At 40.7% G+C, this 14,752-nt stretch overlaps 1 protein-coding gene across 1 annotated transcript in view; it reads right to left on the bottom strand.

Moving 5' to 3' along the window:
* Positions 1-12,209, bottom strand: part of foxo1a (forkhead box O1 a) — an 85,998-nt gene extending 73,789 nt beyond the window's left edge. The window contains exon 1 of the mRNA XM_072577158.1: positions 11,590-12,209. Coding sequence (XP_072433259.1) covers positions 11,590-12,159 — 570 coding nt within the window. The 5' untranslated portion in view covers positions 12,160-12,209. The remainder of the gene's footprint in view (positions 1-11,589) is intronic.
* Between the last annotated feature and the right edge of the window lie 2,543 nt (positions 12,210-14,752).

Below are 14,752 nucleotides of genomic sequence, written 5' to 3'. Positions count from 1 at the left end.
AACGGACTCGGGCATTTAACATGGCCCATAAAGTGAGTTATGCAGCTAAACAACAACGGTTACCCGAAGCCCAACAGTTATTATAGCACAGTAATCACCACAGAATTCTCATGACATTAATATTTATGAAAATTATCTTAGGAAATTCCTGTGGTATGCCAATAGTTGTAACAGATCACTGCATTGTTATTCTAATCAAGTAATAAATGCATACTCCATTTGTGGTCAGCTGTGGCGAAATTGGATCTTTTGTCTCTAAATCAGAAGGTTGTGGAGTCAAGTCTCACTTCAGAATTTGAGACAAAAATCTAGGCTGACACTCCTATGCAGTACTGAGAGGTTGCTACATTGCCATAGATACTTCTTTCAGAGGAGGCATAAAGCCAATGTCCTTTCAGCAGGAGCAAAAGATGCTGCAGCACTATTTTGTTGTGACCTATATTTATTGCTCAATCACCACCACAGACAAAGATTATCTGGCCTTTAGCACAATGCTGTTTGTATTTATTATGCACAAACTAATTGCCACATTTCCTATATTGCAACAGTCACTACACTTTAAAAATGTCGCTGGTTGTAAAGCAATATGACAATGGTCAAGAAAAGAGATATACAAATGCAAGTTCTGTTTTTTTTATTTAACCCATTCAAATAACTTCCACAATATAATAATTGCAAATGTAATCATTTTCCAAAATTATTTTTAATTGCAAAGCACATTTGGATCACATATGATAGTTTTAGTCAATCACAAAAGAACTTATAATTCCAACACTATAGAGAGAGGCTGAACAGGCTGGAGCTGGTTTCCCTGGAGCGTCAGAAGCGGAGGGGTGACCTTATAGAGGTTTACAAAATCATGAGGGGCATGGATAGGATAAATAGACAAGGTCTTTTTCCCCTTGGGGATTCAGAAAGAGAGGACATAGGTTTAGCATGAGAGGGGAAAAATTTAAAAGGGACCTAAGGGGCAACTTTTTCATGCAGAAGTTGATGCATGTATGGAATGAGCTGCCAGAGGAAGTGGTGGAGGCTGGTACAATTGCAACATTTAAAAGGCATCTGGATGGGTATATGAATAAGAAGGGTTTAGAGGGATATGGGCCAAGTGCTGGCAAATGGGAATAGATTAGGTTAGGATATCTGGTCAGTATTGATGAGTTGGACCAAAGGGTCTGTTTTCATTATGTACATCTCTATGACTCTATGAACAAGATCACTCAGCATGGTGCATACAACAGAGTGAATTTTTTTCAGAGTCTATTAATAATGCCAAAGGCACAGGTATCTATTTGGAAGTAGCCATAAATGGGAAAATCCAATGAGGCACCAACAAGGGATATAACAGAATTGCAGTGTCCAAATAAGAAATCTATATTAGACAAAGTAAATTTACTAAAAATCCTCAAAATCTTGACTTAAAGTTATCAGTCCATATTTTTTGGTAGTGAGCCAATACCGACGAGGAGATATGGTAAATTGAGCAAAAAAAAATCAAATCTACAAAGCACAGTTTAGAAAGTACAAACAATATCCCTGAAACAGCACAAAGAAAAATTGTTCCCATTTGAAAACTGTTCCACTCAGTTGTGACAAAGTTGTATATGGACCTGCTTTTTCTTAAGTTCAATGATGCTAGAAGTAGATGTCTCTTACTCCAAGGTGAGCTGCATTGGTGAATGAAGAAAAGATATTTATGTTTGCACTGCTGTATTTGAGTACAATTCCACCTCTTTTCCCCCCACATTTATGGAAATGCTCAGGTAGTAGGACAGGTTTCCTGAGCAAATTGGAACAGTTTCGCAGGGGATTTGTACAATGAATGGTCAGTTTGCTGCATTTTGGAAAACCACACTAAAATTACAGGAATCATTCAAAATCATTTGCCTTATGCCAAAACATGGAACTTCAGAACAACATTGTCATAGGCAGTGAGACCAAACTTTTAAAGTTTTTGTGACTGAGAAAGAGGGTGCCAAAGACATTGTTATAATACAATGCACAATACCATTTGATTTAGATAATAAAAATTAGGGAAGAAACACAAAAGGAATAACAAAAGATATCTGACCCACATCTGGAACCCACCATTTCTTTCTTTCTATACATATACCTGAATACGATTGAAGAAAAGCCTTCAGAGTCTCCATTTCAGAATAAGGATGGAACTTCAGGTACAAGTCAAGGCAACCATATCATGCAACATGTATAGATTCTTTTCAAGCTATTGCAGGGAACAGCTGCATCATCTGGCAATTTACAGTGCACGTTACCAAATGAAAAACACTATGTTTGCAACTTCAACACTGTCCCCCATGACAAGAAGGCATCAGCTGGGCAGAGTGCAAAACTTTCATCAGATGGTAGGATTCCCTCAACGACAAGTCACTGAAAATGGCATCCAAGTGAACTTACAGAGCTCCTCCCAACAATCATATGGTCTACATGTCCTGGAAGAGTGTGCATTCAATTAATATTTAGAAGCAGTCTGACCACAGAAAAACTGTGCATGTTGATGTCATTTAATATGTAGCAATGCAAATTGTTTGTGGTTTCTGAAGAGGAATATAACACTCGAGTTTGCTCTCAGGATAACAGGACAGATCGCTCCACCTTTGCTGGCTCCACTGACAAATTCCATAAAACAATGGAGTACTTCTGCCTTGACATTTTATGTTCTTGCTTCTCAGATACCATCTCTGGCACAAAATGAATAATCACTCACAAATTGGCAATGGTTGTAATAAAGAAATGTGTGAAATTTGTGCTATGCCAGATGGGTCCAATAAAAAAAAACAGCAAAAGTCAAGGAATACTGTACTCTCAGCTTTTCACTTTCGCACCAGGAAACTTGTAGTTAGGTATAAAAGGTTCAAGGTTACAAGGTGACAGCTTTGAATTGTATGGCACCATCCAAAATGTGTTGCACACATAATTAAATCTTTGCCTGGATGCACACATAGCAGATGGATTCTAATGTCCATCGATGCAAAATGCCACTTTGACCAGAGAGAGAGCGTGAGAGAGTGAGCTGGCAGCAGCAAAACCTCTCCCAATTAAGTGAGTGGTTGAAAGGGGCTGACGCAGAATTACCTGTTGTTGGCAATACAATGTAAATTCTTCATTAATGAGCCAATTGACATCCATTGTCTCTTAGCCAACTGCAGTTAGGGATTAAGGGGAGGTTTAAAATGGGGATTGAATGCATTTGTCTGCTTTGAAGGACTCACTGGGTCTGCCAGTCGTCTCTTGGGAAGTGACTCTTTGGGAACAGAACAGCTATCAGAGACATGGCATTAGCCAGAGGAGATCACCATTGTGCAGCAGGATGAGGGGAGGAAACAAAGTGGGAACTGCTTAACATGTCCATTGCTGGCTGTTATTTTCATCTTCACAAAAGGTTTCAAAACCATCCCTAACCACATCCTCAGTAACGGATGTCCCATTGACAATCTTCATTTTAGTCTCCTCATCACAGGGAAAAGGGCTTGCAGGGAAGCTTCTGGTTAGCTACATGGTGGCTGCCAACCCAAAGAGATGGGCAATTGTTTTGTTGATTGAATTAAACTCTGCTTGCATGACATGATTGTCATGGTTAAACAGCAAGCATTGTGAGTTACTTGTGAATGCAGCAGCATGATAAAGTTTATCACATGTATAGCTAGCTGCCTTGACTGATAACTTTGATTATTGAGAGGGTGGGTGTGAGGTGATTTAAGCAATGCCTGTACAGTTGGTAATGAATGACATTTGAAGATGCATTCACCAGCCTTGCCAATCCAGTGAGGTCATCAATTTTTCTAGTATTGCATGTAAGTAGTTGAGTTTCAATCCCTGGCAATGACCTTCAAAGCCATCTATTCCCACTGTCATTTGAGTGTATATCTAGATTACTTCTTGGTCTCTTGCAAGTATAGAATACTTATCCTCCTTTACAACTCTTCTACCAAAGTTCCCACAGCAATGTCCAAAAGTACTGGAGATGGCTCCCTCCCATGTTATTCCCTTCATCACTCTTTGTTAAGTTTGACACACTTCCTGCACAACTGCCAGCACCTGTTCCAGCCTCAGTACACCTCTTGTTTCAGAAGTGCTGGTTAGCTTTAACTGGTGTTAGCAAGATTGGAATTGGAGTCTCCTGATGACATGTATAAGCAACAAAGGTCACAATTAGTCCTGGCTGCACAAAATAAGCATTCAAATGAGTGGGCAGCATAAAGTTGGCATGCTTCCAACATAACACATTGCATGCAGGTTAATCACACGTTGAGATCTCTGCTCTTCTTTTTAAAAAAAGATCAGTACTTGTATTTGACCAATCTTAACAGAAGAATCTGTGTAAATGCCCTTAAACTAACTGCTCTGTGCCAAACTTCAGCTTTAAAGATTGTACACACAGGCTTCCTTAGCTTGTTCCTCCTCTCCAACGTTATTTTCTTTCAATTTGTATAACAGTCAGAGAGATGTACAGCATGCAAAGAGACCCTTCGGTCTAACCCGTCCATGCCGACCAGATATCCCAAACCAATCTAGTCCCACCTGCCAGCACCTGGCCCATATCCCTCCAAGCCCTTCCTATTCATATACCCATCCAAATGCTTCTTAAATGCTGCAATTGTACCAGCCTCCACCACTTCCTCTGGCAACTCATTCCATACACATACCACCTTCTTTATATCTTTCCTTTCTCACCCTAAACGTATGCCAATTTGCTTTTCATTCATTTAAATATTTTGATTTATAGTCACTTTTGTGGCAAGACGAGGAAATGCTGGAAGCCAATTACACACAAAATCCAAAAGAAAAAAAAAGGAGGTAAATAACTGCATAATTGGTTTAGAGAGAAACTAGTTGAAGGATCAATGCTGGCCAGAAAAACAGGACACATGCATTCTCTTCTACAAACAATGTAAATATACATATAAAGGAGTAAGAGGGCCAGTTATCTGAATTCGAAGGAACATTTGTCAGTCAATGATCTGCCTTTTATCAGAAGGTCAGAGGTACTTGTATTCTCTGGTGGTTGCACACCATTCAGCACTAGTCACAACTTTTCAGATATTAAAAGGAGTCCATGCCTAAATACACCCATAGGCAATTTCTAGACTTGAGCTTAGAAGTGGCATGTAACATTCACGTCATACAAGTGATCATTTCCACTGAGAGAATCCAATCATTCCCTGTCTCAACCAGTGTTGATTCCTCCACTATATATATACATCCTGAGGGTTACCACTGACCAGAAGCTGAACAGGAGCACCCAGATAAAAAGCTGTAGCTATAACAGCAGGTCAGACACTGAGAATTCTATAGAGAGTAACCCACCTCAGACTCCTTAAAGCCTGTCCACCATTTATAAGGCACGTCCTGAGTGTGATGGAATACAAGATAGATGGATGAGTGCAGCTTCAACAACACAAGACGCTCGACACATCCAGGACAAAGGATCCTGCTTGACTGGTGAAGGCTTTCAGATGACATGCCATTCACACCTTCTAACACAAATGTACAGTAACAATGTGTACTATTAATAAGGCTCCTTAAACAGCATCTGCCAAACCCATGATCTCTATCACCTGGAAACAATGGTAGCAGACACATAGAAATAACACTACCTGCATGTTTCCCTCTAAACCACACACCATCTTGACTTGGAACTTGCACTGGGTCAAGAACTTGGAACTCCCTCACAAATAGCGCTATAGGTGTACCTATACCACATGAACTACAACAGTTCAAAAAAGGTAACTTGCCACTACTTTCTCAATGGCAATTAGGGAAAGATAATAATAATGAAAAGAAAATTTCTATAATGGAGATAAGATTTTGAGCACCGAATCAAAGTTAATAAGTGTTGACACTCATATGTATCATTATTCTTTTCATAGTCATTTGGAATCTAAACATTTTCCTTCACAAAGATTATGAGGCAGTTATCCCACACTAACCTAATTAAGTTGATGACAGTAATCTAACTCAAGACTGGTTGTGAGGAGTGAGAACTCTAGAGTTGAAACAGAAGCTCATAAAAGCTACAGTTGGAACGTGGGAAGTACACAGATCTTTATCATGTGAACACAAGAACTGAAAGTATGATTTGAATTAATCAACCTCCCATGCATGGTAAAAGATGAGCCAATTGTTAGTGAGTAGGTATGGTACTTTGCGGAGTTTGAGTGGGTGGAACCAGCTCAAATCAGATAACCTCACCTGGTTTCAGGCAAAAAGAACAGAAACACATGTGAAACTAGCATTAATCCTAAAGTTTCAAATTTTGGACAAGTCAATCCAACCCAAAATTATTTTCAAATTAAACCTAGTTTGGGTAAAATGTCCAAGCTGAAAGATTTTGATTATTAATGATGTGATAATGACATCTACCAGATCACAACAATGTTAAAAGTCTATAAATAAAATGCAATTTATTCAACATGCTTTTGCAAGCCAAACCTAAACTGAACAGTCACTGAATTAGCAGCATGCATATCACCACTTAATTCCAATTATAACTGTCGACTGTGTAGGCATTGGCTCATCCAGAACCACAGGGAGCTGTCAGACTGCAGGCTACTATCACTATATTTGTTAACCAATTTTGTGTTATGTCTAAGCAATTAGAAATAGCAAGTGATTACTTTCCAGTTAAACCAGAGCCTGAAATAAGTTTGATATCTTTAGTGACATTTATACTTTCCTGATTAGTACTGCACTTGAATTTCCCCAGGAGAAGGAAACAACTTGCCTGACTTATGAAGGGAGGAATGAAAAGAACAAAGGAAAATAATTTGCAGAAGAGAAAAAACAGTTTCTCCACAAATGATTCAAGTTCACACGTCAACAAATATGTTGCATCATTGCCTGAATAGGCCTCTAATCCTGTCTCAAGATAATATACATGTAGGGTTGAGGGAAATTCACTGAAGGCAGTGCTGAGAAGCAAAGTGCTCCCCCCCCCCCCCAATAAGACTAAACAGTTAATAATCGGAATAAGACTAAAACCACAATTACTTGAGTAACTGAACTGTTGTTCAATCAGTTTGGGCGAGACAAGATACTTTCATGCTCATTTAAACCACTGAAACTGAAAGATGTAGGTACAATGACTCATTGCAGTTAACACTCTTCCTCCTGCCTTCATGAACTGCTGCTAAGACAGTCTAAGACATCTCATCTTGCCACATGATTGACACAACACAAGTTTGGATCTTTTTCATCTCCCCATCTTTTCTATACACTATATATTTGGGAGGATTTACTGAACATTATTACATAGTAATTGTAAAGTCTAATAATTTTATGTAGAACAAGTTTTGGTTCTTCTGGCCCTTTTTTCAGTATTCCCTTGTTGCACTTTTTAGTCCTGTATATTACTGCTGATTTATTGTTAAAGTCACTAAGCATACTCTAGCAGAACTAAAATATCACCAACTTTAATGTACGGTGACATAATAACAAATTTTTAATAACACTTTTGATGACCAGCAGGCCCAACATTGCTACCAGTGACATCATTTAGTACTATGGTACACTTGCCAGGTACAAAGAAAAGTAGGTGTGCTGACATACCTTCCCTTATCAACACAAAATTATTTAGGTAGTTTACTTGTCCTAAATTTATCAGAAGGTAACACTATTACTAGACATAGACTGAAGCAAGCACCACAACAAACCATTTTAGACAGAGTAAATGCAATCATAAGACCATATTTGTACACACAACACTCGATTGCTAACAGCAAGAATACAGTTTCCAAGGGTAATATTCCAAACTGGATCAACATAGTCCATCAGTTAAAAAACTGATATTTCCCCTCCCTGTGGGGATAAATTTTTAATACTTAAAGAATAAAAACCTGTGTCAGAACATACTTAACATATTAGCAAATGAGTATGCTCATACCTCAATGGTGGAAACTAAGATTAGTTGCATTGCTTCATGAAAAAAAAGTATAAAAATAATCTTAAGTATAAATATTTAAAGTTTGGACATTTTGAACTGGATTTAAGAGTGGACTAATCAAGGTACACCAAGACGGGGAAAGAAAGGGAAACGCTAGCACCTGTTCATGTTATGGCAAAAGTCAGACAGTTCCATACTTTACAGTACTGCTGCTGTAATGCAGCTTATATTTATAAACATTTGATTCAAACCCAATTTATGCTTGAATAATGTGCTGGAATATAACTGCTTTCAGTTGGCAGTTTCCATTCCCTCTGTTTTGCAGCTATATCATTCTCATGAATTGCTGGAAAATAAAGTTCAAAAGTATATACAACTTTACAAAAGACAGGTATATTTTACAATTAATCACTATTATACGTTAATTCCCCTCACTGACTAACCATTTACCACTCAATCAGTAGTCAGATTTATAGAGAAGTGAGTCATGGACTATGTGGTTGGAAGGGAGGGTGAAAAAGTGGGATTGAAACCACAACTAATTCAGCCATTGAAAGATAGTGCTGGCTAGTCGGCTGAAAGGCCCAATCTTGCCCCTAAACACTATATTCCTAAATTCTATTTTGCCTCTTTTTTTTGTATGATATGCATCCTTGTCAAACAGTCAGCACATAGAACAAGATTCCTGTGCCAAAAAGGCAGAACTGAAGAGAAAAAAAACAATTGTACAATAGTACATGAATCTGGACTAGAGATGTGTCACGTTCAGCACCTCTATCAAGATATCATTGAGTATTAATCCAGTTGACATTGGTGCATTTGTTCTGACGACTTCAATGCCACAGCAACGATTATTGAGTGTAATCAGTACTACTCCATCATATTTAAAATATTAAAGATTTTTTAATAAGCCTACATTCACAGGTGCAATTTAAATTCAGCTGGAGCCACCCCACGCCTGCTAGGCTCCAAAACAAATGATTAAGGAAGGGGATATTTTCGATATAAAAAAGTTCCATGTATCAAAAAGGTTCGTCATTATTACAGTTTACAAGACAGGTAATTCCCACCTTTATGACTTAATTTATATTCCAAGCTGGCAGTAACGTAAACATTGAACAGTTCAAATGGGTTCAAATGAGTCAATTCTGAAAAATGTGTTATTTTCCAATCTATAAGGAAATGCATCACCGCTTATTGTGGCTGTTTTGCCGGAAGATGTAAAAATAACGAACCGTTCCGCTAGCTGGTGCTGTTTTTTTCGCTCAACAAAGAGTATAGCACAATTCATTTGACAGAAACGTCAAATCCATTTCCATTCTGATATCAAAAACAACGCTGCGCCCCAAAAAGTAGAAAATACAAACTACAAAAACACATGAAACTGTTCCAAGTTGTTGCAAGTCACGAGAGAAAGCGGAAAGCCGACAAAGGAACAGCTCACAATCTGACTCGGAGTCTTTCTTATTTATCTGAGCCGTTTTCCTCAGCTGTGTTTGTGTCCCCAAAACAACGGTTGCCCCTTCTCCAAAAACATGTGGAAAAGTACATAACCAGCGTCAGCTTAGTTTCCCGACGAAAGGGAGGGGGAGGTTGGTGGAGGAGATAGGGAGGAGGTTACAATTACAACTCGTCGAGATCTTTGCGTAACTTTGTTTCTGTCAATGAGTCACTCTCTCTCTCTCTGCCTGTCAGTGGATTGATACATTATTCCCTGAAACATCAAGCTTGCCTTCCCTGAATGATCGGCAGAGGGCTCCGTCCAATCGGAGCCAGAGAAGCCCTTGGAAGACCCACTCTTTGACACATCCAACCCAATCACGTCAGGATAAGGGCGGGTCCAAGCAAGGGCAGCAGGTTAGGGTGTGGGCGTGATCGACGGACGCGTGCGATCCTGGCTGAAACAATAACATTCAGGGACAGACTGGCAGATGCGCCCAGCCGACTGCATGCGTGATTCATCCGACAACTATGATTCTATTGTACTGACATGACAAAATAACTAACGCAGAGAGCAAGACAGAAAGAAAGGCAGAGAAAGGCCCCAAATCCAGCCAGACAAAAATCAGGGCTGCAAGAGTGTTTCCGCTTAAAAACTTTAAAAGAGAAATGATGCACCGTTTGAATATTGCGATACTCTGCGAACAAATGTCCGCCCCAAGATTCAGAGACTATGGACAGACGTCTTATAGAGTGCATCAAGAGATGTGCAAACCGCATCACAGGTTTCAATGTGAACATGGGGGTGGGGGTGTTATTTAAATACAAGCCAACCAATTGCATTTTTGAACCGGACGTACACAGTTTGGTATTTTGGCAATACTTTTGAAGTCTTTAGCTGCGCACATGTTTAAACCCCCAAGCTCGGACTTCCTTAGTTAGCCCCCTTTTTTTAAAAAAAAGTACCATGCTACAGAGTTCCGTTAATTTGTCTTGCTCTTCAGAAATGTTGGCTAACGTCTGTCTTAAACAGAATTTGAAATTCTGTTTTCACAGAAAAAAGGTTAGAGTCATAAGTGTTATACAAATGTACAGCACGGAAAGAGACCCTTCGGTCCAACTTGTCCTTGCCGACTAACCTAATCTCGTCCATGCCATTCTAACCTAATCTAGTCCAGTTTGCCAGCACTTGGCCCAGACTCTTTTGAACCCTTCCTATTCGTATACCCATCCAAAAGCCTTGTAAATGTGGTAAATGTTGTTGAAGCAATGCTACCTTTTGTTGCATATACTATATTGCCTTACTGGTCAGGGTTGAATTAATAACGTAGTGCAGGAGAAAACCGAGAGAGCTGCTCAACAGTTAACATTTACTCCGAAGATTTCCGACATTGTCTTCCTCACTAGTGTCTTCCGTCCCCACCCATTCGAAAGAAAAACTAATTGCTCACCATACAGAATATCAACCACGAACCTACCTAATGGCACAAAAAGTGTTTTATTTGGTTTGGGAAACTTGGGACGTACGTCAGGCAATATCGATTTATTTACACGTCACTTGTTTGCCAAGGCTATGCAAGTTGCGACAATAATGTAAAATCTAAAATAAAAGGCAGCGCGAGTTCATCGGGACAGCATTTCCGGACTTTCTAACAGTGATTTGTTTTTGAAGTTGTGGAAGATGCTGTCCGTTTTGTTTTCTTTTCTTACATGTGGAAATCTATCGTGAAGTATCAGTGTTTGTGTGAGAGCAGCTGATCTCACCTCTTACCTAATGGACAATTTCTTGGTAACTAGACCGACTGGACCCGTTTTGGTCACACGTGTGATTTTCCACTGAACACAATATTATCCCACTCTCCAAAACAGGTGGGAAAATATGATTTAAAAAGTCACCCTTTATCTCTGCGGAGTGTACGACATATGATTAGCAGTAAATCATTTAAAAGGTGCAGTTTTTTTACAGCTATATCTTGTAGCCCTGAAAGCGGAATATTTAAAGTGTCAGATCTTTGCGAGAGTCATTCCTATCATTCCCATCAGACTTCCTTCCTGCTGGACAACAATTGGCGCTAAATGGATTCGGAAAGTAGAATAACCTTACGATATGCACCATTGGGAATATCGATATTTTTTCACCAAAACTTCTGTTTCTAAATGAAAACTGAATTGGTTGTATTGAATATGTATACACATAGTACAAAGTTTAAAAAGATTTTTAAAAGAAAACAATGTTATTTTGAACCCACCTTCCATCCAGCAGAGCTGTTGCTGTCTCCTTTATCCTTGAAGTAAGGGACACTCCTGACCATCCAGTCGTAGATTTGGGACAGGGTCAGCCTCTTCTCCGGGGAGCTCTCGATGGCTTTGGTGATGAGATCGGCGTATGACAAGTTCCCCCAAGCATTTCTCCGAGAGGAGCTACTCTTTCTCTGGGCTGCCGAAGCGGCTCCGGCCGAGGGGACTTGCTGCTGTTGGTGCTGATGTTGATGGTGACAGCCATCCTGTTGCTGTTGTTGCTGCTGCTGTTGGCACTGGAAGTCACCGCAGCACTCGAGTCCGAGAACAGCGGGCTTCTGCTCAAAGTCCTCGTCCTGCTCCTCCAGCACCAGAGCCGGCGACACCGAAGCGCTCACCCGGCCGGCCCCTTCCGGGGTCAGGTTGAACTCGCTCTGCCCTTCTTGCTTCACCGAAGCCGGGGACGAAGCGCAGCTGAAATCCGGCCGGGGTAAGGGCCAGGTGCAGGAACGGGGCCGGGATTGCGGCTCGAAATCGGGGTCGATCTCTACGACCTGTTGAAGCGGCGGTGCCTCGGCCATGACTGGAGTTTTGAAGTTTGTTTCCCTCCCTCTGTCTGTCTGTCCGTCTATTCAACCTCCCTCTCCCTCCTCCCCCCCCTCCCCCCACCCCCCAACCTTTCCCTCTCGGCTTAAAACGCAACTCGCGAGGAGTAAAGAAAAACTTTATGGGGGAAAAAAAAAGTTACTTCGTCACTTGGGGCAGCAAGAAAAAAATAATGTCCCTTCTGATATAAAAAAACTCCAACAAAAAACCGATTTCCAACAAGAGCAGAAAACAAATTACACAGAAAACAAGAACACGTTGACAAAACACTAATAACAATAATAATGCTCATAGACCTTCATGACCCTGTCGTACCATTTGTCCTACTTTCCTCTCTCTGTACAGACAAGCGCTGTATTGTACTCTGGGCCGAGCCACCTAACCTGATGGCTCTGCGTGACAAAGGGAGGAGGCGGAGACAGCTTGATGGGCAGCTAGATGCACCAATCGACATCGGAGTCCGCGGAGAAGCCGGGGACCTCCAGCCAACGAAACCCCGGGAAAGGGCCGAATCCTTCCCCGCCCCCTTCTTTCCTCTCTCACCCCTGCCCCACACACGGTCTGCAAACCCCCCCCCCCCCTCCAATTCAAGTTAGGTTGATGAGGCGGAGCTCATCAAAGTCCGCCCACCAGCAACATGAGTAAACACATGGCGGGGAGCTTACTCACACATAAAAACAAACACGTACAGACACACAGCCATTTTGACAGTCTGACAGTGGACTTTTATCTACCCCAAAAAAAATTCCCCCAGTTCACAGAAAGGAGGGCAGGCTCGGAGGGTTTGAAGTCCCCCATGAAATCATGGGAACGTGTTGGCTCCCGACGCAAAGCTGGCGTTGCAAAATCCGAAAGGATGGTACTGTTTATTCAAGTCATGAAAATTAAAGTCGACAGTTGTACACTCAGCCTAATTCGATTTGCGGGACAGCTTTTGAAGCTCTGCAACCTGAGTGTGACAGTGATTTTGAGAAAGTGCGTGAGAGTGATCGAGACTGCACACCCTGTTCTCCTGCAGACCTGTTGTATTTCTGGAACAGTGGTTAACCAATGTCAAATATTGACAGATTTCTCCCCCCCCACCACCCCCACTTCCAAAAAAATCTGAGTCACTTCCACACCGACAAATGGACCAGACACTCGGCTTCAGTACTGAAATTAGTTCAATCTGGAGTTTGTTTACTTCGAGTATACTCTGCATTTTGCGGATTAGAACTGAATCCCTGAGTTCAACCTGAGTTCACTCTAATTTTGTCACCCGTATCAATACGGTCTGAGCTCCGCCCCCGAGGTTACCTGTTAGAAGGAAAGGCTGTTAGATTTAAAGTCGAAAGATTTGGACGAAATGAGTAACATTATGGCTTTTTTTAAAAAAAAGAAATAATAACTTCACAACGATTTTGAACTTCAAAGAAGGTTGGAACAGCCACAAAAGATGTAATCAGTTTGCATATTTTGGCATCGTTTCGAAGCTAAATCTAAAGGAAGGCGTTGAAATTCGACACTATTCATGCTTTAAATGCTGTTGTTTTATCTAGAAGAAAATATTTTCTAGATAGGAACTACCATGTCAGTCTATTGCATATTTTCTTCCGTTAAGAGCATGTCAACCAAACGATTCCACACCTAAAGCACTCCGAGGACAGTGTTTTTAATCTATTTGGGACCTGTGTCTTCACCTATTTACAAGCCATTACACCGCAACTTCCCTGAAAACAAAGCAACGCGACAAGTTACATCTACAGTACCAATTCAATCAAGGTTACCCTACCTTAAATTAAAATGTATTTTCAAAGGATATTCATTCCAGAGGATTAGTCAAAGCAGCTAAAACATTTTAACAACTCAATCAGCACACAGGCCTAATCTGACATTTCCAACATAGTATGTACGTAAGTGATGTTAAACATTTTCAAAAATGTACTTAAATAAGCAAATGTTCTAATTAAAGTACTGACTTGGTTGGAAAATTGGTTGGCTGACAGGAAACAAAGAGTAGTGATTATCGGCTCCCTTTCGGAATGGCAAGCAGTGACCAGTGGGGTACCACAGGGATCAGTGTTGGGACAGCAGCTTTTTACAATATATATTAATGATATAGAAGATGGTATTAATAGTAACATTAGCAAATTTGCTGATACAAAGCTGGGTGACAAGGTGAAATGTGAGGAGGATGTTAGGAGATTACAGGGTGACCTGACAGGTCAGGTGAGTGGACAGATGCATGCAGATGCAGTTTAATGTGGATAAATGTATGGTTATCCACTTTGGTGGCAAGAACAGGAAGGCAGATTACTACCTCAATTGAATCAATTTAGGTAAAGGGGAATTACAAAGAGATCTGGGTGTTCTTGTACACCAGTCAATGAAGATAAGCATGCAGGTACAGCAGGTAGTGAAGAAAGCTAATAGCATGCTGACCTTCATAACAAGAGGGATTGAGTATAGAAGCAAAGAGGTTCTTCTGCAGCTGTACAGGGCCCTGGTGAGACCGCACCTGGAATATTGTGTGCAGTTCTGGTCTCCAAATTTGAGGAAAGACATTCTGGCTATTGAGGAAATGCAGCT

This window comes from Chiloscyllium punctatum, chromosome 9 (assembly GCF_047496795.1).
Source record: "Chiloscyllium punctatum isolate Juve2018m chromosome 9, sChiPun1.3, whole genome shotgun sequence".
In the NCBI taxonomy this organism is placed as follows: Eukaryota; Metazoa; Chordata; class Chondrichthyes; order Orectolobiformes; family Hemiscylliidae; genus Chiloscyllium; species Chiloscyllium punctatum.
Note: the sequence above shows the minus strand (reverse complement) of the source record. Positions and strands in the feature narration are given on the sequence as shown.